Here is a 24484-nt window from a genome sequence, read left to right as displayed (position 1 = left end):
CAAATGAATGAAGCTGAAAATGACCTGTTTACAAACTTCTTCCTACCCACCATCCTTTCTTCTCTCTAGCTCAGTTTACCTTAATATCATGAAGCCAAAATGCTGTTTAAGAGGCTGAAAAAATAGTGTTGAAAACTAAAAGAGGAAAAACAAAGAAAGACAGAAACCTTAAATCCTTTGAATATTATATTTTGTTGGAGCAGAAGCAGGTAATTTGTATTAACTATTCTCCAGTTACAAGGGCTACACTGTGCTTGTTACATTTATTACATTTATTTAACCCCTGTGAGAAACAATCACTATTATGACTTCATGGGTGTGAGGAGATGTGAAGGGTGGAGTAGAAAAACATACCACCAAGTAGATGACTATTGAAGGCAGCTCTAACTAGTGGGAGGGGGAACCTTAGAGGTTTTCCAACTGTGTTTTTCATAGTCCAAACTGTCATATGCTGGAATGCATTTCATTCATTCATTCAGCTTCTATTTCCTTTCCTCGAGTTGTCTTTTTTATCTGCGGTTATGGAGAATGCATTTTATATTCAGTAGGCCAAACTCCCCCCCAGTGTAACTCTAAGTATATGGAGCTATGCCAGGAATACGGTCAGCTCCTTGTCTCTTTCTTTCTAGAACCATTACCACCTGAAACCAGCATCCTCCCATGGGACAGGGCTTTTTAGTCAGCTAGTCAGCATGCATAGACATAAGGCAACAGTTTCTGCCCGGTGATTGGTAGCTGCCTGTGAGTCCTGTCTACACACTGGTAAAATGAGACTCCCCTGGGCATTGTGGGAAAGAAAACTACATGTAATCATGTTTCTCCTCCACCACGAGAGCTTAAATGGCAGACTTAGGGGCAGGTGCTGCCCTGGAAAAGAAAAAGTGCTTAATCCAAACACTTTGGCAGATCTCTGCATGATATCATGGAAGCAAAACTTCAACCATATTATTATGCACCTTCAATTCTCACAGGTCTAGCTGCAATAGCCTCTTAGGGGAAGGAGGGGAGAGGGCTTGCAGATTCGGACTCCGGAAAGAAATGGAAAATATTCAACAAACGGTCTAGTTCACTCTACACCTGGGGGTATATTTAAGCTGCTTCCCCTTCTTCATTCATGGTGCCCCAATGTGGGTTAGAAAGGCAGAATGCACAACTTGGTTCTGACTTGGTGATGATTTCTTCCACTTAACTAAGGGCAGAACTGGGCCCAGACAGCCTGACCCAATAGGCCTAGAGATGCAAAGCTCCTACTAACTTCAGTAGCAGGTGTTTGGATTAAGCTAACCTGGAGACTTTTTTCCACTGAAGAGCCTGACTGCCAAAGAAGAACATAGTGGGATGAATAGGGACAGGAGACAATTAGGGTTAAGAACATAAAAAAGTATTATTGTTTTAAAATTAAAATAAGTCACAGAAAAATCAGGTTCATTCTTACCCTTCCATTTCATTGTTATTAAATGCCTTTTCAGCAGCCTGGAACAATGGAAGCTATGTTCAGCTTAGATGTTCTTACACACAGGAATGTAGCATTTCCTTAAAAAAGAAGAAAGTATAATTCTTTTCTTCTGTTAATTCAACTGTTCTGAAACATGTTATGCAAGAATATTGCTAGCTTCTGGTATTTGATGCAGCTAATGACAGAAGCAGCAACAGAGGAACAGAAGTAGCTTTGCTGAAATTTTGTCAGTCTGGGTGGTGCAGCATTGGTGTCTTTTTTATGGAAGCCTCATAAATATTCAGAGATGGTGAAAGTACCACCGCTGAGATGAAAACAGTAATCCAATTCTTTCTTATGCCTTTCCAAAAGCTGCAAATCCTGTTGGTGTGAAAAAAACACAGCCAAACTGTGTGGGTTCAGGACTGCTTTGTCCTTTGGAAAAAGAATCAGAGACTTGTTTCTCTTTCCTTTTATCAGCATAAATCAGGAATAATTCTTTTAAAGTCAGTGGAGTGCTATGGGTATGAAACTAATCAGAGATCAGGCCACATATACTTATGTAATGTGCTCAGTTTAATGGTCAAATCTTGCTTCACTTCCCAGACTGAAATTAAGATGTGAGGCAGGAAAGCGGTTTTTGTTTCTAAAACTTTATCTTCACAACAAAAGAGGATGCATATTTGTTTTCTTGTTTCTTACAGTAGAATAACTAATGCACCTTCATGCAATACCAGAGACACAGCACAGATAGTATTTACCATAATCTACCTAAGCAATGGCAATATTATAACCTTGCTCACTTGCTGCTGTCCTCATATAGCTACATCTCAGAAATAACAATGGTGCCTTGTCTCCACCAAGAAAGCCGAATCCATTAACTGTCACTGTAGAAAAGAAACACCTGTTTTTAGTGGTGACATTAAAAGCTAACTTGGTATGGGAATCATCTGCCCCACTTTTAGATTTCATAGATTGTTAGGGTGGGAAGGGACCTCAGTAGATCGTGTCTGACCATCTGCCCTGGGCAAGAAAGAGCACCGGGGCCAGATTACCCCAGCCAGGTGCCTGTCCAGTCTCCTGATCCATTACCTCAGTAAGATGCTCCTGATTCTGGGATGGTCTCCCAACTCCCTTGCATTCAAAGGACAAGGGTGCACTTCACAAAATAACAACCAGGCACAAACCTGCCCTCCCTCATTCAGAAGAAAGAGCAAGTGTGGACTTAGGTATTAACATTAATAAGTGATGTGCAACCATTTCTCAGGGCAGACTAAAAACTCCCATGTATGTTTTGGCTCATTTAACTTTGGCTGACACAAAATCACTCTGGATGTGTAAAGTCACATAGGACCGGAGTGCATTCCATATTATTCACATATATTAAACCAAATTAATCCTTGGTGTAATTCCATTCACTGATGTCACTGGAATTAGAACAAGGATGTGTTTGGCCTATCCATATTATCTGAATCCTTCTTCTTAGCAATACATGGCTTTTATGGGACATCATAAACTTAATCTTGTGGACTGAAATATCTATTTAAAGAAATAAAAAAAAATTAATATCTCATGTTTAATGATTTACTACTAGTGTGCTGATGCTTGCATGGCACTTTGTTGTAATAAATTAACCCAGTGGTTCTAAACTTTTTTAGACTCAAGGCCCCCTTCAGAAATTATACGCTCTTAGGTGTCACTCAATTTTTGACTACAGAAAAACCATAGAGTGAGTCTTCTGTTGCAAAGAATTCAGGGCCTAAATACATGGTAATTTTGGGTAGCTCCTAGAGCTCTTAACCTCTGGATTGTCTACACATAATGAGTGCTTAAAATTGGTTTTAAGCACTCATTATGATGCATAAAGTTATGCCACTCCAGGGCAGAAGATTATCTCTAATCCAAGCTACCTAGTTCACATTCAATCCCCGCTTCACTACTGAACTGGGCCCACTCACTGCCCCTACCCCTCCCTTCTTGTGGCTACCTGCATTATCTGTCCTGGGGGAGCAGGAAGAGAAGGGTTCACCTGCCTGCTCTCCCACAGCCACTGTCATTGCTGCTGTCTGGGCAGGCTCAACTGGGAGAACAGCAACAGCGGTGAAGCAGGCAGGTTAACCCTTCCCTGACAGCTCTGGCAGCCACAAGCAAGCAGGGCAGGGGGAGAGGGAGGGTGAAGGTGAAGGGGTGGGAGGAAGGGGGGAACCTTGAGGGCCAGGGAGGGAGCCCCAGGATCCAGGGGAAACCCAAAATAGAAGGGGAGGGATTCTTACCTTTCAGTCCTCCAGGCTGCCGCTGACCTGGACGTGTGACTGCTCCAAATTTGAGCTAGCACTAATGCCCATCAATATTTTGTGCAGCTCAGAGTGTAAGGTATAACAAAGCCCTCAGAAAGACCACAGCTGGTCATAAAGTTGTTAACAGTGCAAATTCCTATTCAAAACTTCTGGGTTTACTTTGTGAATCATACTTGCCCACCTAGGAATGTGAACATTGTGTGCCACCTTCTGGCACCCTTGAAAGCATCTCAAGGCACCCCAGGATATGGCACCATCATTGAGAATCACTGAAATAACAACTCTAGGCCAAATCTGGTTTAGAAGCACCCACAGAAATCTCTGTTGTTCATTACCCTCTAAAAGGAGTTAGGTTCACTGAGCCATGTTCCATCCTCAGTTACATTAGCATTACTTCATGGAAGTAAATACAAGTATTTTTGTTTTAGGGTGGTGTAAATGAGAGCAGAATCTGGTTGACATGGTCATAAGAATTTGAGTGCCTAAAATCCAATTAATGATAAAATAAGGATTGATTTTCCTTGGGGGATGAGCAGTTAAACACATTCCTTGGGTAAAATTAGCATTTCTTAACCATAAGGTCTTCAAGACAGGAACTTTTTGTCCCAATATGTGCTGACAGTTTCCTGTTGTGATTGGCTTGAATTTTATGACTGCGATTACTGTCTCCAAGCGGACTGCCGTAAATGACATTAGTAACTTTTTATTTCATACCATCTCTCCTTTTTCATTTGTTATCTATTTTAGTAAAGGCATAGATAATTTGGGGAATTTTCAATTGTTGTTATTGATCATTTTATTTTTAAAAAATAAAAGCAAGAGGACAGAGAAAACTTGATTCACAATTAAATTCCAGAGAGTATACAATAAGTGAAAGCAATAAATAAAAAAATGGGAGAGGGATGACAAGGACAAGTGACATTTAGTGTATCTGGATACTGTGGTAATACTTACCACGGTAAACTCACCAGCATATGAAAATGTGAACTGCATGCCACTGTGATTGGTCATGCACAATGGAAGGCAATGGGCTCCTGTGGTATAAATTCAGAGACGACTTCTACTGTGAGGAAACAAGAGAGCCAGTGTGGAAGCAGCATTCTGAGTGACCAGGCTGGAGGAAGAGAGACATTACCTGTATGCCTGCTGCCCCATTATATGGTCAGCAATGTTCTTCCTCTGCCCTGGGCGATACCATTAAGGTATCTGCCAGGGGTCTTGCTACAAACACCGAGGAGTTGCTCCTTTGCTGGTATCTCTCTCTAGTACCTGGATAGCATTCTTCACACACTTTTGGGTGCTGCAAGTTGACTGGTTTTTTGCAGTGGTGTGCACCTGCCACTGCCCCATGGTTCTCACCATACCTCTTGTCTGAAGCACTGCCCCACTTTTCCTCCTCCCCCTGTCCCAACCAGCTCCTTGTTACCGTCACCCATCTAGAGTTCCCACCAACTCCACCTACTTCTGTTTCCTTCTCGATCCTGCTCTTCCCAACTCCTTGCTGTCACAGGCACCTGGATATCTTCATCTGACATTGCCTCCATAGCTCCTGTATGGAGGTATGCAGTCCTCTCCTTTTATGTTTCCCCAGATCAGAAATGATTTATTTGTCTCCATCTTTATCTCTTTTGCCCCTCTTTCCCATCATACTTTTCATCTTGTCAGCTCCCAGACTTGGGCTTATGCCCAACGTCTTCCTCTGCAACTACTTTCCTGATTTGGGAACATTTCTAATGAAAATCCTGTGCTTCTTGTGATGAAAGTAGCTTCAAAAGAAGTGTCACAGAAGGGCCTGGATATTGTATGATCTGTGCTGGGGTGGCTTGTATTTTATGCTGAGAAGAGACACTCAGGTACAAACCTTCTCTGCCAGGGAAGCCCAGAACCCAGGGATCTCCAGGTTCGCAAATGAGTGACCTAACTGGTGAGGTATTTGGAGAAAAGATGTGGATTTCATTGTCTCTTATATTCTGCTGCCAGTCTGCACAATTATGCAGTCACAACTAGTTGTCCATGTATGCAAAGAGATAAGTCCAGGAATAGAATTCCTCTGGGCATGCAAGTGTCAAGAATACCCTGGAAATGACCAAAAATTGCCTACTTGGACAACCAGGAAGGAACCTTATGCTCCCCATTCTCTTAATTCTCCCCATTCTCTGAATAGAATACCTAAACACTCTTAGGTGCCTCAAAACTCTCTCCAGGACAACATCTGTGGGGATCCTTGGTGCCTAACTGGGTCTTTTGGAGAGCTGCTTAAAAGGTTAGGCAGGGCAATGCCTAAATCAAGGGAAATGGACAATCTGAAGCCTGGCCAATAGGTCATTCTTTTCTATAGATAAGGCAATTGTAAGTGCCAGGTTATGTACATAGTAATAATGTAGTATGGGCAAGATCCAGTGCAGTCTTTTAGTCATCAGGAGACTTTTGATGCAGGCATGTTGCTTCCATTATTTTTGAGACAGTTTTTTTTTGCCAAGTCCTTTATGAAATAGTGGCGACAGAATGTTGCCAATGAGGCAGGGCAAGAGACTAAAGAGTGTTGATGAAACGCGTGAGAAAATTACATCAGAGCTCTGGAAAACTTTGTGTTCCAAATGTCATTGCTAATCTTATTCACTCTTTTCCTTGTAGCATAACAGGCAAGTAGCTGAACAGCATGGAGGACTAGAAATACAAAATATTTCCTAGGTCCTGAGTTCTCAGGTCATTTTACTCCTAAGTCATGCTACAGATTGGTAATAATTGAACTTGAGTACTTACTGACAGTTGTTGAGTAGGCCTCATGAAACGAGCTGGCAGTATGTTCAAATTCCAATCAAGGTATGAAACACAACTGTAATAATAATCTCTTATTAGTGCCCTTAGCAACAATCTCCAATGAGATGTCCAGCACTGAATGAGCATTGAAACTGTCTTCGCTCACAGAGGGGGGTCCTTTCCATATAGTGTCACAATACAGGGCACTCTGTGGGAAAACTTACATGGCCACTATTCATGCTATACTTATTATGCAGCTGATCATGCACCCATTAAAATCAGGAATTTGCCACTGACTTAAGTACACATTTCAGAATAGGCTTATAAAATTTACCAAAGGATCTGGGACAGAAAAAACACTTATTTTTTCTCTAATTTAACCCTAGAGCTAAACCCATGTTAATGTGACTCCTTACACTTCAGGCAGATGAATTCTGGTGCTGAAGATGGTAATGAAGGCACAACTTGCAGGGTACGTCAAGTGAATTAGCTTTTAAGTACCAGCAGAATTCCATAGAAAACACTTTTTGTTAGTCGAACCCAAAGAGTTAATAGATACCTCACCTATCCTGACCATGGGTGTGTCTACTCATGCATATTAATGAAATGGAATAAACTCCGGTGCTCATCAAACCAGAGTTTATTGCTCTGGGCAGCCATTTGCACATGCTCCTAGGACCATAGCACATTCAGCCAGGTCAGAGCAGCCCTGGCTGGCAGGAACACAGAGGGCCAGCCTGGATGTTCCTGGCACCCTACTAGTCTTCACTGATCCTTAGCTCCTTGCTGGGCCTCTGCAGTCCCAGGCCCATTTCTGGGCCTCTTGTGGGGTTTCAGTGGAACCAGGGCTATGCAAAGGTCTGGGGGCAGCCTTCCTAGCTATCATTGCATCAAGGCGTGGCAAGCGAGATGGGAAGGTGCCCTAGGGGCAGAGCAGGGCATGGTCACAGAACCTGCTGGGCGCATCATGGCCACCCCTAGGACCCCCACCTTGTTATAATTTCTATAACAGTATTGAAAAGATCACTGCAACGCTGTTGTCTATTAATTTGTTCAGTTAGGGTAGGAATACCATATTTATCTCTCATAGCGGCTTTTTAAAAAGGGAGTAAACGGCATGAGAAGTAAATTCAGCTGTGAATTTCCTAGTCACTCAGGCACAAGTGAGCTGACTACAGTAGAGGATTATTATAAGACTTTTGTGATCCTTGGTCCTGTTAAATTCAGTTGGTTTGGCAGCATAATTCATAAGAAGTTGACCCATGCATATGTTGCCCAGCCTTGAAGAGTCAGAGACAATGACTAATTGGAACATCAGTTTATTATTTAAAACAGCATTTAGCATACTTTTCAAAGATTAGGGCATGTAAAGCGGCATAGCTAGGAATGGTACAAAAAGAATCAGCACTTTTCTACAGAAAAAACCTAACCGCTACTTGAACAACTAGACAAATCTTCTCCTTCTTTCATTTTTTTTCTAAAGAGTAGCAGAAGGGGCATATCTAGTGTCACAACAAAGTTAAACCTAAGTATATTATGAAAACAAAGCAACAAGTTAACTTTGTAACAAAGACAAATCCTTCAAAATTAAGCCCTTTTCACATATTTTCTAAGAAATAACAGAAGCACTTAATGAGTACAACAATACAAACGGCTGTGAATCACACTGGCTCTTAATAAATGAAGGCAAAATTCTGCTGCTTCCAGTAACTGCATTAGTTTTGCAATGGTATGGATTGCTCCAGCATGGCTGTAGTATAATGAATGAAGAGAAACTTTCCTGTCTTTGAGACAATTTCAAGTCACTGGTTACAGGCAGACTTCCTGTTTAAAATGTGGAAGAACTGCTATTTTAATTGTGTCACCAACCTACAGAAGACAAGCCTAGTCTGGCAAAGCATTATAGCACATGACATTTTAACCATGCAAACAGTCCATTAAAGTTATTACTACAGTGCTTGGTTGTATGAGGTCAGCATGGGTGCTTCTGTATCTCATGGTCTTTTGGCTTTACTTTTCCAATAGAAGTGACAGATTGTTTCTACACAGTAGTAACCTGTGAACACAGTTTGAACTTACAGAACCAGGTTTTAAAAATGTAGTTCAAAAAGTAATATTGTGCTGTTTGACCAGTTATTGATTATCTTGTTCTCAGCAAGCCATTATTCTCGAGTGTCAAAATTCCATGACTTATCAGGGCAGAAATAACTGGAGTTTGCCATCCAAGGTGGCTGTGGTGAGCTGTAGGTCAGAAAGAAAAGAACATGTAGTTTCAACAGAGATTTTTTTTTGCAGCAAGTGAACTTTGCTTAGATGAGCACCTAGTTGAATAAACCTCATTAACAAGGTATTTAAAATACTCCAAGGTTAAGAGTTTCAGAATTCATTCTAAAAACAAAAAATCAGTTAAATTAATCCAGTTAATTCAAATTAATCTGAAAATTCCACTTTATTTAGTGTTTCTTCTCCAGTTGGCCATTTTTGAAGATCTGTTACCTCATGAACAGTTTTAAAAACTAAATCTTCAGTATATACTCAAACAGATCTGAGCATATTTGACTCAACTTCTGGGTCAAGAGAAAGCCAATTAACACAAATTATGAAGGAAAAAATTTTGAATTATACCAGGAATATTAGCATATGTACTTCCTGGGCATGTCCACATGTTGCCCTATGGCAACAAACTTACTGACATACTACATCAATGTATGGTGTGCTACAGCAACATAGCCATCATGCAGATCTATATGATTGGTAGCTATGTTGCCATAGCAGTGCTCTCCCTGCTTACAGCATGCTGCTATGGCAACGTAGCGGGGAAGTTTAAGCATGTACCACCCCTATGGCACAGTACAGGAGTTACTGCACTGTGTTTTATTATGTCCAAAAGGAAGTACTAAAGCACAGTGGAGTAACAACTTCACCATATGGCAACATGTAGACATACCCGCTATGTGCCATTAACTTTTACTGGTATTAAATTCCATAAAGTAAATTCTTCCATGTGACAGGCATTTAAAAAGAACAACAACAATAAACTGCTATTAAAACAAAACATACATGTTCAAATTTGGTCTGGATGAGGCAAGCCTAGATTCTGGGCCTCCTGCTCCCTAGGCAAGTGTCCTAACCAAGAAGTTAAATGCTTGACCTTCTTTTCCTTCTTGTACCAAACACCTGCTAGTCATGATTCTTCTGCAACTAAAGCACTCACACTTCAGTACCCAGAGCTCAATCACACATTGGATTTAGGTGCCAAAAACTGCAGTTATACATCTGTATATGTCCCCTTTAGGGGCCTAAAGGGAAATAGGAATTAGCCCTAAAAGCTTACCATGATAAAAAGTGCTGATTTACAAACAGTACCTTTTATTAAAGAGATATACCATGTGAGTAGCATGAGTCATATAATTTGTGACTTGAGTGACAAATCTGATCATCTGAAATCTGTGCCATAGCTTTTACTCTAAACAGTTCAAGACAGCTCTCATTGTCAATTTTTTTCCTAGAGCTGCTTCTTCTCATGCTTATTCTTTTGGGTCTGTGCTCTGGCTTTGATAACTCACTCCACTATTCTCTACCTTCAGGTAAAGTGGCCTTTTGCCAGTGGTTTTCAACCTTTTTTCATTTGCAGACCCCTAAAAAAATTTGAATGGAGGTGCAAACCCCTTTGAACTGTACGTGTGGGTATTTACATACCTTTGATTGACCTTAGTCATATTTTATGGACTCCTAGACATAGTCTGCAGACCTCCAGGGGTCTATAGATGACAGACTGAAACCCACTGCTCTATGCTCACCACAGGCTGAAGAAACCCATTACTCTATGCTCTTTTCTAATGACCTAATGATTTTTCTGTTCTAATGCTCCCCCTACCTATCATTTACCTTTCCTTTAATGCTCCTCTCTAGTTCTATTTTATCTAATATAAATTGTAAGATCCTAAGGCAAGGATCTTTTATTTGATTTTTTTGATAACTGCCAAGTATACCTGTGGTGCTATAACCTATAGGATAATTAAACATGCTTATATTAAAATGCATTCCTGTCAACTCCCCAAAGCCTACACAGCCCTGGGAGTCTGAGATGGATTCTGTTCTACTGAATTATTAGCTAAGTTCTAACTGAAGTTTCCTTGTTACTGATGACAGCATGTGAATCAGAAATAACTCAATTTGATTGACTAGGCAAGCAGTTAGAAAAAAAGAATCAGCTACCTGATTGAATCTGATACTCAGTTATTAAATGGCATTAAACAACAAACCCCATCATTCAGTTTTAGTCATTCCTTCATTTTTTCAATGAGCTGACACTGATTCTATAAACCTTTTCACTTTCATCAACAAAAACAGGCACTTAGAATTCTTGAGATTAAATGGATTTTGAAAGAAACTGTTGCAATTTCAGTCACCATTGGCGTTTACTAATGCAGCAAAATGTACTTGTAACCCAACATACAAAAGAAGCATCACATAAGCTGCTATGCATCCAAGTCATTTTCCAGTTTCACATTCCATTGTTGAAGACTGACAAGCCAGTGATGGAGAATTTAGTGAAATATCTTTAATGAATTAGAGACCAGTTCTAAAAATTTCCACTGAGACTAATCTGTTTGGACAGCATATTGGTCCATACTTCTGAAGGCATGTCCACACATCAAGAAAAATATTTTTCCACGTGCATCCTTTCTCCTCACCATACCATGGAATCCTTAACATTTCAGAAACAGTAACCAAAATGCAACATTATTTACTGTAGAAATGCCAAGTGTTGAGCCAGCAACTGAACGGCGCTTTGGACTGTGTCGGAGAGAGCTGAGGAGCTTGCACCAAACTTGACTGAGGTTTGTTTGATTCTTGTAAGAATCTAGAAACCACAACAAAGTTGGCATTGTAAATGGCAATTCTACTCAACCAATTTGCATGAAGACATCTGACAGCTGGGATAGCAGAGGCTTTGGAAAAAAGGTACGGAGCTTTCTACTCAAAGATCATTACTTGAACCCAATCCAAACTGACAGAAATCGCAAGATGCTTGTGTATATTTTTCCAACTGCATCCTACATAAATCGAGCGGAGTAATCCCACTCCAATTACCAGCAGAGACAAAAATCCACAGCACAACTGGAAACTGCAGTGCACATCTTAAGAGAGGGGCCAAGAAGGACATTTGTTTGAAGACTGAACTATCCTTGGACTTTATGGTGAGCCACCTAGATCAGTTGAAGGTAATGGGAAACTTGTGTTGGGTGATGTAATATTGTTCTTATACTCCCAAACACTAAATGTAATGTGCCCCTTATATTACACAGACCTCTCCTCCTCTTTTTATGTCCTAGTTTTTTGTTTTTTTTATCAGTCATCATAAATTCCCTCCCTAACTCATTTCTCCTTCTTTCCCATACTTCTGGCAATACTGCTTCTTCTACTCACCACTGACATTGACAAGTCCTTGAGAGCTCTTGTCCTCTCCTTGCTAGTCAACTATTTTGTCAACCCATTTATTTTGGGGTGGATAAAAGGCTCCCATCAACTTTTGTGACCTGCTCTCAAGGAAGTTATCTTTCTGCATTTATTGCAGATATATCTGAATGTTCCCAGAATCCTGAATGTTTTAAGGGGCACAGTTTGTAGCCAGATTAGGGGGACAGGGTGGGGAGGGATAGGGGCAGACAAGATACTTCAAAAGAAGCCAGTAGGAGCCTATGGAGCTTCCTGAAATTAAGATGCATGTTTAGCATACTTCGCTGACTCTATGGTCCTTTGCTCTTTTCTTCAGCATTCCCTACTGTTTCACCCTTTACTTCCACAGGCCAACAGAAAAAGGGGCAATCTTTACAGTCTGATATTTCCACCTGTAGATCTTGCAGAGCTCTGCAGATTCACAGGTGCCGCAGCACAGCTGGGACAGGAGTTACACTCGTGTTTTCAGAACTGCTTTGTGTGTTTTCTCCGATGTCTGTAGCTCCACAGAGGATTTCATCATCGCTGTTTCATGTCAATTCACCTTATAATAGCAGTAACTTGCATGTAGCACCGATGTGGAAGTATGGGAAAGAAGAAAGTGAAATGCACTAAGTTAGATAACTATTTTTTTCCAGAAATCTCACAATACATGGATTTTGTATATTTCCATCATTTCCCTGCTTTATTGTTGGCCACAAATGCCACCAGAAGAACACTATGCAAAACTTGAGCATTTGCACTTGTTGCACCCCGAACCAGGAAATGCATAAGTGCAGGTGTACCCAGAAATGAAGATGTATTTAAAAAAAAAACCTGAAAAGTGAGTTTATTAAAATGACACCTTATACAACAAACCTGCTCCATGCAAGTGTTAAGAATTTTACTTACAAATGTTGCTAATTGTCATACACATTTTACTCATGCTAGTGTAGCATAGCCAGACAACACAGATTATGATAATGTGTGTACTAAAACACATCATCAAAAGAATTGTTAAGTTTCAGCTTTAGAACCTTTGTAGAATTGTGTGAACACAGCCAGACATTTGGATTTCAGAGCAAGCTTGTATAACTCAGGAGAATAAAACACTGTTTTGCTCATTAAAAAAAACACATTTGTGCTTAAAAGACATTGAAAGACAAACGTGGAATTTCATGATGACATTTTTACACAGCATGTTACTTTTTGCAAAGTATAAACATTTTAATTAACACAATACCTCATTAATTTTTGGTAAAGCAAATTGCCATTTGTTTTGAAACAGATTAGGGAAGCTATCCACTGTCCAACCCACAGTATCTCTGAATTCAGACACTGCCAGCTATCATATTAGGAATCTGAAAATGTGCTCAAGTATATTTACAGTCTACTACCAATTTTGAACAAAACATTCTGCCAAAACAAAACAGTTTAATTTATACTCATCCTTGGTTTCCAAAAACAATTAAACCACTTTAGCAAGAGAAATCACAGGAGACAGAGATAACAGAAAGTGCTTCCACCTAGTTCAACATGTTCATTATCATTGGCAGACCCTCACAATTGAGGATGATTATCTATCTTCCATGATTGCTTTATCTTTGGGTCTAAAGATGACTGACAAGGCCAATCCAGGATCAACAGGTCCTACAGCAACTCAGGCACCTGTTTGTGTGTGGGGTGGGTGCAACTGGATTATTGGTCCAGTCTGCAACACTTTGTTCTTGCCGTTCCCACTCTTCCATCTCTTGTTGTCATCATAAGCTTTCTAAGTACTCAGGTCCTTGCAGTAGATTTTTCCTCCATTTGGGGTAGTCCTGGACAATAGTCTCCCAAGAATTGATGTTGATGTTGCATTTTTTCAAGCTGGCCTGAAGGACATCCTTGAAACATTTTCTCTGCCATCTTCTTGAGCATACAAGTTGACTGAACTGTGAGAATAAAACTTGCTTTGGGAGTCTGGAGTCTGACATCCAGATGATTTACTGAAACTCCAGCCTTGGGGGTTTTCAAACCCTGGCTAGGCAAAGCTTTGCCTGGGATGATCTAGTTGGGGTTGGGTCCTGCTTTGAGCAGGGGGTTGGACAAAATGACCTCCTGAGGTCCTTTCCAACCCTAACTTTTTATGATTCTATATGGCCGGCCCAACAAAGTTGATGTTGGATGATCATCACCTCAATGCTTGTGGTGTTTGCTTGTGAAAGGATGCTGATGTTGATGCATCTGTTTCCCCACTGGATTCGAAGGATCTTCTGCAGGCAGCGTTGATGGTATTTTTCCAATGACTTGAGATCTCTCCTGTACGTTGTCCACATCTCAGCTCTGTACAGTAAGGTAAGGATCATGACTGCATGATAAACCATGAGCTTGTTTTCAAACTTGATGTCACAATCTTCAAAGACCTGTTTCCTCAGGCATCCAAAGGCTGCACTTGCATATCTGAGGCAATGCTGCATTTCTTCATCAGTGTCAGCAGAAGGCTGACATCAACATGTTCAGTCAGTACAGAAACTGTACGTAACTTAGAGCCATGTTCCAACTGGTTCTGAGCTACCATCTAAACACATAAGACCATAGGGCTAGAAGAGGCCTCCTGGGCCAGAGTCCAGTCCCTTATGTTGCAAGAAGGTAACTATTCATACAGAACTATCCATATGGTCTCAAAATTATCCACTCCAGCCCCTCATTCATACTTCTAACACAATGCACCTTAGAAAAAACTAAAAAAAAAAAAAATTAAAAAGTAATTTTAAAAGAATTTAAATACACCAAGAGTAAGTAAATTTAAGAAAGTCTCATGTTTGAATAAATTTGGATTGGGAAATTCCAGTTCACAGGAACCCCAATCCGGCCCCTGACCTTTCTTTCCCCTCCACCTCCTTCCCAAACTGGTATGTGCCCCTGTGAGCTTCCCAACCAGGCCACAACCCTGGGGGTGGGAGGAGAAGATGGTTTGTCTGTGTCACCCCCATGGGCAGTAGAGTTTAAGGGGTAGAAAATTTGTCCATGCAGACAAGAGGCAGAGTCAATTAATTTAAAAAAAAAAAGATTGTGTTCAACAAAATGTGAGGAAATTCAATTTTTATGACTTCCATTGTTCTTTAAAAATAGCCCTCTGCCTAAAAATAATGAGAAAAAGTTTATTCTCTAGGCTGGTTCAAAAACACCAAGAAAAAAGCTGGAGCTCTCTGGCTAGGTGCCTCTATAAATCTTAGAAGCCCCCAGGTTCTTCTGCTAATGGTCACCTGCCTTCTCATGGGAGAAAGACTGGTGCATAGAGAGGTTCCACTGACTTGGAACTGAAATTGTCCTCATTGTTGGACAAATACTGCTGAAAAAATAAGCAAGAGTTTCTCCAAACCCCAGAAGGGAGAGAGAAAATGTTTTGTCCAGGAAGATCTGACTACGTAATAACCACAGCCATTTTCGACCACTGATCCCAAGGATATACCTCAACCAGATCTAATGATACTGATGTTCCATTAATGCTGTACACAGCTGCAACAGGAGCTCTCTGCTCCCCCTAGATACTTTCCTGTTCACACATACAAGAACTGCATTAACCTTCATATGTACAGAACTCCACTGGGAGCCCATGTTCAACTGGCCAGTTACCAAGAAACATAAGTCTTTCATTCATTCTCTATTCCCGGATACTTTCCTCCAACCTATGTTGCTTACCTTATTTGATTCTAAACCTTTCATTTATCTGCATTAACATATAAGTATTTCAGACAAGCCCCCTTTACCGAGAGAGCTAGGTTATTCTGTATAACCGAGCTGTTCTCACAGTTATTTACAATCCACCACTATTTCTGTCGCCTGAAAACTTTAAGATAAATGCTAATATCTAATCTAAATCTTCTTTGCTGCAAGTTAGGGTGGTTTCTTCTTGCCCTCCCTGCTTTTTCCATGGAAAACTATTCATCGTCATCCTCTTTGTACAACCAATCCCATTCTTTCAACCTCACCTCATAGATCATATTTCCAAATCTTTTATCATTCTCATTTTCTTCTGAACCATCTCCAGATTTTAAAAAAATCTTTTCACAGTGCAGGTGCACAAACTATACATTGCATCCAAATAATACCTCACCAACATCAGGAACATGTGTGAGATTAATAGTTTGAAATTCTTAGAATTTGTTTTCTTTTCTCCATTCACTTCAGTCAACAGGCAACTTCAAGGAAATTCCCCTGTTAAACTCTCCTGTTTGCATGCCAGATTTACTCCAGTACTTTATTAAATTCTTTTTGCATTTGTTCAAAGAAGAAATTCCAGACAAGTGATTAGCTTCTTAGCATGCATCATCACAGTTGTTGTTCCAAGTGACCAATTCAAATCGACAGGGGAAGATAAGCAGATACCCTTCCAGGTGGCAAAGGTGCATGAATAATCTGTGTTACCCTCAATTTCCTTCATATTCACAGATGTTTGCTGTTCTAGAAGCCTAGAAGAAATAAACTGGATAATTTCTCTATTTTCACTTTTTATTTCTCTAAGATCTTCTGTTACAGCCCAGATGGTTAGGTACTGCACCCCTAAACCCACAGATGGAGATACTCCCCAGTATACACAAAGGATTTTCCAACCAATAGAACTCATTTAAATGACTTCAACCAATTATAGATGAGTAATATAGCTACATTAATGTATTTATATTGTAAATAGCAATCATAACGATTTGGAAGGACTTCTTTGACATGACTTTGCTGGACTTTTTGAAGGGCTCTTGGTTGGACTTTTTGAAAGGTTCTTGGCTGGAGGCTTTTCTGAAACCTTGTCTGCTTTCTTAAAGAAAGTGTCCAAGGAAGTTTGTACAGATGTTCTCCAGAGAGATGGGCGATGCAGTGAACTTGTTCACTGGCATAGCGTGGCATCAGATCAAGTATTGAAAAGTTGAAACTAATGTCAGAAAGTTGAAACAGGGTGTCAATTTATAAACACTGTAAGAGCGAAAAATTGTAACTCACAACATTGTAAGTTGAGGATTGCCTGTACTGGCAGAATCTCCTAGTGCAGATGCAGTGTGCCAGCAAAAGGGGAGGTTATCTGTTGGCAAACCTAGACCCCAACCTGAACAACATAAGTTACCCCAGCAGAAATGCTCTTTTGCTGGCATAGGTAATGTCAACCAGGGATTTTGCTGGCATGGCTATTCCAGTTAGGAGGCATGATCTTTTCACATAACTAACTGGCATACCAGCAGAATTGTGTACTGTAGAACTAACCAGAGTAACTTGGATTGGTGACAACTTAGGTGCCTATGGCCTCTCAGGTACCTAAACAAGCACATTTTTTATGGATGACTTTCTTGGACTTGGGTACCTAGGTTTGTCTTGCTGGATCTGGCTCAGTGTCCCTGTGCTTCAGTTCCTGATCTATAAATGATGATAACAACATTGGGAGGACACACATGAAATACTGAGAGACATTCAGATGCTATGATGCTGAGGGCCATACATGTACCCAAGACAGACAGATACCAGGTTTACCTTGAAAGTTACAGTTAAAACCACTAGTGTCAAATGTGTGGGACATATGTTACATGTTCTGAATTTGTTGCATTAAGAGGAACCCTGTGGCAGAGATGACCTCTAGGGGTGCTGTAACCTCCCCTAGCGCCCCTACCTACCGTGCCAAATCTGGTTTAAATGCACCCTCTTTATCTCGCCCGCCACGTCTTTGATGTTAATATGTTCAGGGGAGGCTGCCTTTCTACCCTCTTTGGCATGGTGCCTGGATGTATCCTGGCTCAGTCTAATCGCCCGGTGCACTCTGACCTTTGGGGCTGCACGTGAGTCCCACCGTCGCCCGTGCCCTTACAGGTCCTCGGACTTGTCCCCGTGCCCACCTGTCTCACCCTCACAGGTGCCCCCTCGCTTCCCTTGTGGCATGGGGCCTGTCACGCGTGCTCTCACCCACACCGGGGCCTTGCCTTTGTACTGCTGCCCTGCACCGGGGCCCTGCCTCTGTACCACCGCCCTGCACCGGGCCTCGTGGCTCACACTGTCCGCACCAGGGCCTGTCTCACCCTGCGGCCCTCACAGCCCTAGCCGGGGTCTGTCACCCCGTGGCCATCGCAGCCCGCGCCAGAGTCTGTCTCCCCGCGGCCCTCACAGCCCTAGCCAGGGTCTGTCACCCCACGGCCCTCGCCGGGGTCTGTCCCCCCGCGGCCCTTGCAGCCCGCGCCGGGGCCTGTCTCTTATACCGTTGCTTGTGCCAGGGCCTGTCTCTTATACCGTCGCCCGCGCCAGGGCCTGTGCCTCGTGCTCCCCATGCTCTCGCCCCCAACCAGGGCCTGTGCCTTGGACTCCCTGCCCGCACTGGGGCCTTGCTCGCACTTCCCGCAAATTGGGGCTCAGGCGGCCTCAGCCTTATCTGGCCCCAGACCCGTGCCCTGGTGAGTGGCAGCTGAGCCCATATTCCTGTTATCAGTAGCAGGCACCTTAGTGCCCTGCTACAGACCCTTATGTTGGTATTTTTTGGTCTTGTTAAGGAAGGCACCAATAAGCAATTTATGCAGTAATTCACAGATGCTAGGGCTGGGAGGGACCTCAACAGATCATCGAATCCAACCCCCTGCCTAGGCAGGAAAGAGTGCTGGGGTCAGATGACCCCAGCCAGATGTCTATCCAGCCTTCTCTTAAAGACCCCCAGGGCAGGGGACAGCACCACCTCCCTTGGAAGCCCATTCCAAATTTTCGCCACCCTTACTGTAATTGCTATTGAAACGTCTATTTATACTGAAGTATGTCACTGCTCACTACCCATGGTAGAAATCTAGATTTCTCATGAATTCCATTGTGTACACACAAAACATAAACATGTGCACAGAATGAGATTGAGGTCACTGTTTATGAACTTTACCTTTGTGATTGGCATCCGTTCTTTAAAACTCCTATGTGTTGCTGTGGAAGAGCCCTGACCCCAAAGAGCCCCAGGGCTGACCAGGCCAGTCGGAGCACACCCGGCCGGGGCCGGCAACGTGGGAGCGCGGGGCGCGAGAGTGGTGGCGCAGCCGCAGCAGGGACAAGAGCCCGGGAGGCGAACCCCACGTGGTGCTTGGTGGCCCACGCCTTAATTAACTTCCCCAGGTGTGGCAAGGAGACGGGCGGCTCAAAAGCGGCGCCGGCGCAGAGCTTTGGGGGACCGGAAGAGCCGGAGGAGAAGGAGGAGCTTCCCAGCGGGGAAGCGGCGCGAGGGAGGACAGCAGATCAGCACCCGGCGAGGGTCTTCTGGAGCTGGGTAGGGCCCCGTAGGGGCGGGACACGAGGGACGGAGGGCCCTGTGGGCCATTGAACAGATTGTGAAGGCTGGGGTGGGGGAGCTCCCCATCCCAGCCCCAAGCAGCACGGCCCGTAGCTGGAAGCGGCGGAGGCGGGCCGGCCCGTGCGGTACTGGGCAGAAAACAGAGCCCAGGCAGGAGCGGCGTGCTCTCGCCGCCCAGAGGGAACCCCAATCGGGGAACACAGGCCTCCGCCAGGAGGCGGACGGGACTCACCAAGAAACCTGAGCCAGCCCCGGCGGGGAGCTGGCTGAACGGCTCGTGTGTCGCTAACGGGACAATTTTCTTTCGAGGGACTACAGCTGAGGAAAGGGGGGCCCCCCTTTTGACTCATTATGGAGGCCTGGGCGAAGGTGTAGGGGAGGCAGGAGCCCTCAAGGACCCCGGACCGGACTGGACAGGAGGTACCGCTTTTGGACGTGCGCGCACCAGGGAATTCACTGGACCTAATAACAGCAAAGTCGTGGCAGGGGGACTTGGCGAGAGCATACCAGGAGCGGGAGCCACCCCTGGATCAGGAGGGCAAGCCCCACAGCGATCCGCGGGTGCCCAAACTCGCACCACTGCGGGTGGGCCCGCGGACAGTTGCCCCTTTACTTCAGCCTGACTTTTTTATTAAGATTCTTTTAGGTCAGGCTCCAGTGCTTCAGAAGTTTGCTATAGCCAAAACATTAGACCCAAGAGCTTGGAGTAGCAAGAAAAAATACATCTTACTTTTCAAAGGGAATTTTAATGGATTTCATTGGTGGCATGGCATTTGTTTTGCATACGGACAATGTTCAGGTCTCCATGATTATTTCAGGTTATTGAAGGAAAATGTTTTGATGTAGGTCATATGCTTCCATGCCTGCTTAATTTTTATTTCAATTTATGAACAGCTAGCATAGGAGGGATAATTACAGAACAATATAAAATGCTACAAACCTAACTGTTTTGTCCTTTCAATTAAACAATGTAAATAATTAGATTTTTCCTTTTATTCCTCTTCTTAACTCTAAAGTGGCATTATTCAAAAAAGACATTATACTAGAATAACTGGTTCTTATTTAAAGCCAAGAAATATGATGAACAGCCTGTCACTTATGCCTTTGGGTGTCTTTTCAGACTCTTAAAAGTAAAATTCACAGCTTCTCTCTATATTTTTCAGCTACTTTATGAAAGAGGTTTAAAAAACCCAGTCTTCCTTAGACTATTCAGAATACCACAGCATCCCCTTATTTATCCCTTTAACTACTCAGCCGGCACATCCACACAAGACTCTAACTAAGTAGTAGCCTGATACTACTGCACAGTAGCGTTGTGTGGCAGAAACTGCAACGTGATGCTACTGTGCAGTAGCATCACAAAAACAGTGTTAATCTGCACTACTGTTTATTTATTTATACAAGTACTAAATAAATGTGCAGTAACCACTGCACAGTGACATCTCACATAGACATACCCTGCACTTTTGCAGGAGCTGAGGGACAGTGGGACAGGAAGACAAGGGCTTCAGTAGGAGGGCTCAGGTGCCTATATACTAACACCAGGGGCATGGGGAACAAGCAGAAGCCAGCCCTCCTACTCTCCAGTGTACATTATGATCTAGTAGGGATTACAGAGACCTGGGGGGACTCCTCACATTACTGGAATATAGCTATACAGGGCTATGCCCTCTATGCGAAAGAAACTGTCCATTTTTGGAGCCAATGCTGGCCTCCAAGGAGGTGTACTGCTCCTTCACATAGACAGCAATGCATCCATCTTCCTTGGTAGCATTGTGAGAGAGACATAACTGTAGCTGTATACTACAGACCACCAAACCAGGGGGGAGGAACTTGATCTGGAGTTCACCCAAGAATTGACTGAGGCTGCACGTGCATGTGACATGGTCACCATGGGCAATTTTAATTATCCAGACATATCCTGGGAGGAACACTTGGCCAAGTTGGATCAGTTGCGATCCTTCCTGACCTGTGTTGAGGTGCTCTTCCTGACTCAGGAGGTACATGGGCCAACCAGAGAGGACGCTATGCTAGACTTGGTCCTGGCCAAAGGAGATGACCTTGTGACTGACTTAAATATAGAGGGAAGTCTGGGCAACAGTGACCATGAAACCATCATGTTCACTGTCCGACATAAGACAGACAAATCAGATGGCAGGACTGAAGTCTTGGACTTCAAAAATGAAAATTTCAACAAGCTTAGGTCACTAGTAGGGCAAGTGCTGCAGGACCCGGGACCAAAGGCGAAAGATGTGCACAGAGAGTGGTTGTTCCTTAAGGACATGATCCTTGAAACACAAAAGAAGTCCATGCAGAGAAAAAGTAACAGAAGGGCTGGGAATCTCTCTTGGCTAAACAGGGAAATCATGGTCCTCTTAAGAAGGAGGAAAGAGGCATATAGACAATGGAAGCTCGGGGCGGGCCTCAAGGAAGACTATTCCACAACAACCCACATTTGCAGGGAACAGATAAGATAGGCTAAAGCAGCAACCAAACTTAGATTAGCAACGGGAATCAAGGACAAGAAGTCCTTCTTTAGGTACATAGGGAACAGGAGGAAACAAATGGGAATGTGGGCAATTGCTCAACAACTCAAGAGAGCTGGTTACCAGTACCCAGGACAAAGCTGAACTCCTGAATGTCTACTTCACCTCAGTCTTTCACTGGACCAAAGGGAAAACCATGCCAAGTAGAGCAGAGGATGAGCATGGTAGGAATTATCACCTTCCTACTATTGCCATAGAATTGGTGTATGACCAATTAAAAAATTAGACATATACAAGTCAGCAGAACCAAATGATTTTCATCAGAGAGTGCTGAAGGAGCTGGCCAAAGTCATAGTGGAACTCCTGGCAAAACTCTTTCACAACTCGTGGCACACTGGAGAAGTCCCTGAGGACTGGAAGAGGGCCAGTGTTGTGCCCATCCACAAGAAGGCCAGGAGGAAGGACCTTGGTAACTATAGGCCAATAAGCCTAACTTCCATTCTAGGTAAAATCCTAGAAAAGTTCATCAAGGAATCTATCTGTGATAAGCTTGCAGAAGGTAAGATTCTGAATGACAGCTAGCATGGCTTCATCATGGGCAGGTCTTGCCTTACCAACCTCATCTCCTTTTATGACCAGGTAACTCGCCACCTGGACATGAGGTTGACATTGTATACATTGACCTCCACAAGGTCTTTGATCTAGTAGTCCACAATGTCCTTGCGAGAAAATTGGAGGATTGTGGGTTTAACTCTGAGACAGTCAGGTGGGAGAGAAACTGGCTGCAGGATAGGACCCAGAGAGTCATAATGAACGGATGTGTCATCCTGGCGAGAAGTGGGCAGTGGTGTCCAGCAGGGGTCAGTGCTCAGTACTTTTCAACATCTTTATTAATGATTTTGATGTGGGAGCGAAGAGCTCACTGGCCAAGTTCACATATGACACCAAGTTATGGGGGAGTGTGGTCATGCTTTGAAGATATGCTACAAAAACAGGTGGACCTAGACAGGTTAGCAAGCTCAGCAGATCAGAACCTGATGAAGTTCAATGTTGAGAAATGTACAGTGCTCCACCTCAGGAGCAAACCCCAACACACCTACAGGCTTGGTGGTACCAAACTGACTAGCACCACAAATGAAAGAGACCTGGGGGTAATAACAGACCACCATATGTATATGAGCCAGCAGTGTCGTGCTGTAGCCAGTAGGACAAATTATACTCTGACATGCATCAATTGATGCATCTCTAGCAAAACCAAGAGGTGATTCTTCTGCTCTACTCAGCACTGGTGAAACTGCAGCTGGAGTACTGAATCCAGTTCTGGGCACCACACTTTAACAAGAACATGCACAAGCTTGAGAAAGTCCAAAGAAGAGCCACCCATATGATCAGACACTTACATGGCAAGCGATGCGAGGAAAGGCTGAGGGATCTGGGACTCTTCAGCCTGAGGAAAAGAAGGCTGAGAGGGGACCTGGTAGCAGCTTACCGCCACACTACAGGAGTACATCAAGGGCTTGGTGAGCAACTGTTAACCCGGGCACCCAAGGGGAAAACCAGGATTAATGGCCACAAACTCCTAGAAGATCGATTCAGGCTCAACATTAAGAAAAACTTCTTCACAGTCAGGGTGTCCAAACTGTGGAATAAGCTCCCTCCAGAGCTAGTGCAATCACCTACACTGGAAATCTTCAAGAGGAGACTAGACAGTCACCTTGCTGGGGTCACCTGAACCCCAGTTATCTTTCCTATTTGGTGAAGGGGGCTAGACCCGATGATCTTCCAAGGTCCCTTCTGGCCTTAAAATCTATGAATGAATCTCTGAATGTCAGAACACTAAATATAGCTTCAGTGTGGCTTCTAGATTCAAAGTCCACAAGTGTGAATAACTATATATCCTCTGAGTTTGCCTGAAATCAAACTTAGGGCCTTTTTACACAGTAACTCTGGGCAGCTCCTGGAGCTCCTAACACCTGGATTGTCCACACATTAACACCTTAAACAAGTTTTAAGCATTTGTTAGGGGGCTCAAAGTTAGATCAGAGATAATCCTGCCCTAGAGTGGTATGTGTTACCCAGCTTATGTTACACAAAGGTGTAGTCACTCTAGGCTACATTTTAGTCTCAATGCCTCCTGCCCCCCTTCCCCCTGCTGGCCCAAGTCAGGCCCACTGCTGCTCACCCCAGATTCCTATTCACTGTCCTCCCCCCACTTACTTGTAGCCACCTCCACTGTCTGCCCAGGGGGACAAGTAGGGAAGGATTACCTTGTCTACCACTGCTGCTCTCTGGGCCCGGCTCAGCCTGAAGAGCAACAGTCCCACGGTGGTGGCAGCAGCCAGGTTAACTCTTCCCTGCCTGCTGTCCCAGGATAGACAGCTTGGGGGAGAATGCAGCCCAAATAAAACAGAGGGGAGACTGGACTCAATTCTCATCAATTCTACATCTCTTTTTCCACTGGGCCTTAGTTACACCTACACACCCTGAAAGCTGCTTTAAAATTGCTGGAGAGATATGAAGGGACTTTACTGTAAGTGAGTATAAGTTCACAATCTTCTGACAGTTACAGAAAAGTTCTGCTGAAAGAATATGTTGGGGAGAGCTCAATTCTCCTAAATACCTACAGTAATCCCTTGTTCAACACTCATTTGATTTCAAAGATTTCATAGACATTAGGGCTGGAAGGGACCTCGGGAGATCATCGAATCCAGCCCCCTGCCCAAAGGACAGGAAGTCAGCTGGGGTCATAGGATCCCAGCAAGATAAGCATCCAATTTACTCTTGAAGG

General features: G+C 43.4%; 1 protein-coding gene across 3 annotated transcripts in view; it reads right to left on the bottom strand.

Annotated features, from left to right (window-relative positions):
• Positions 1 to 8586: 8586 nt before the first annotated feature.
• WDR27 (WD repeat domain 27) overlaps positions 8587 to 24484 on the bottom strand; it is a 252852-nt gene continuing 236954 nt past the window's right edge. For 2 of the 3 annotated variants that reach the window (XM_019549918.1, XM_019549919.1), the window contains one exon: positions 8587 to 8733. In XM_019549918.1, coding sequence (XP_019405463.1) covers positions 8686 to 8733 — 48 coding nt within the window. In that variant the 3' untranslated portion in view covers positions 8587 to 8685. The remainder of the gene's footprint in view (positions 8734 to 24484) is intronic. The other variant, XR_002103700.1, reaches the window with a different exon arrangement.

Source organism: Crocodylus porosus, unplaced genomic scaffold (genome assembly GCF_001723895.1).
Source record: "Crocodylus porosus isolate Cpor-Errol unplaced genomic scaffold, CroPor_comp1, whole genome shotgun sequence".
NCBI classification, from domain to species: domain Eukaryota; kingdom Metazoa; phylum Chordata; order Crocodylia; family Crocodylidae; genus Crocodylus; species Crocodylus porosus.
This window is presented reverse-complemented; position numbering and strand designations above follow the sequence as displayed.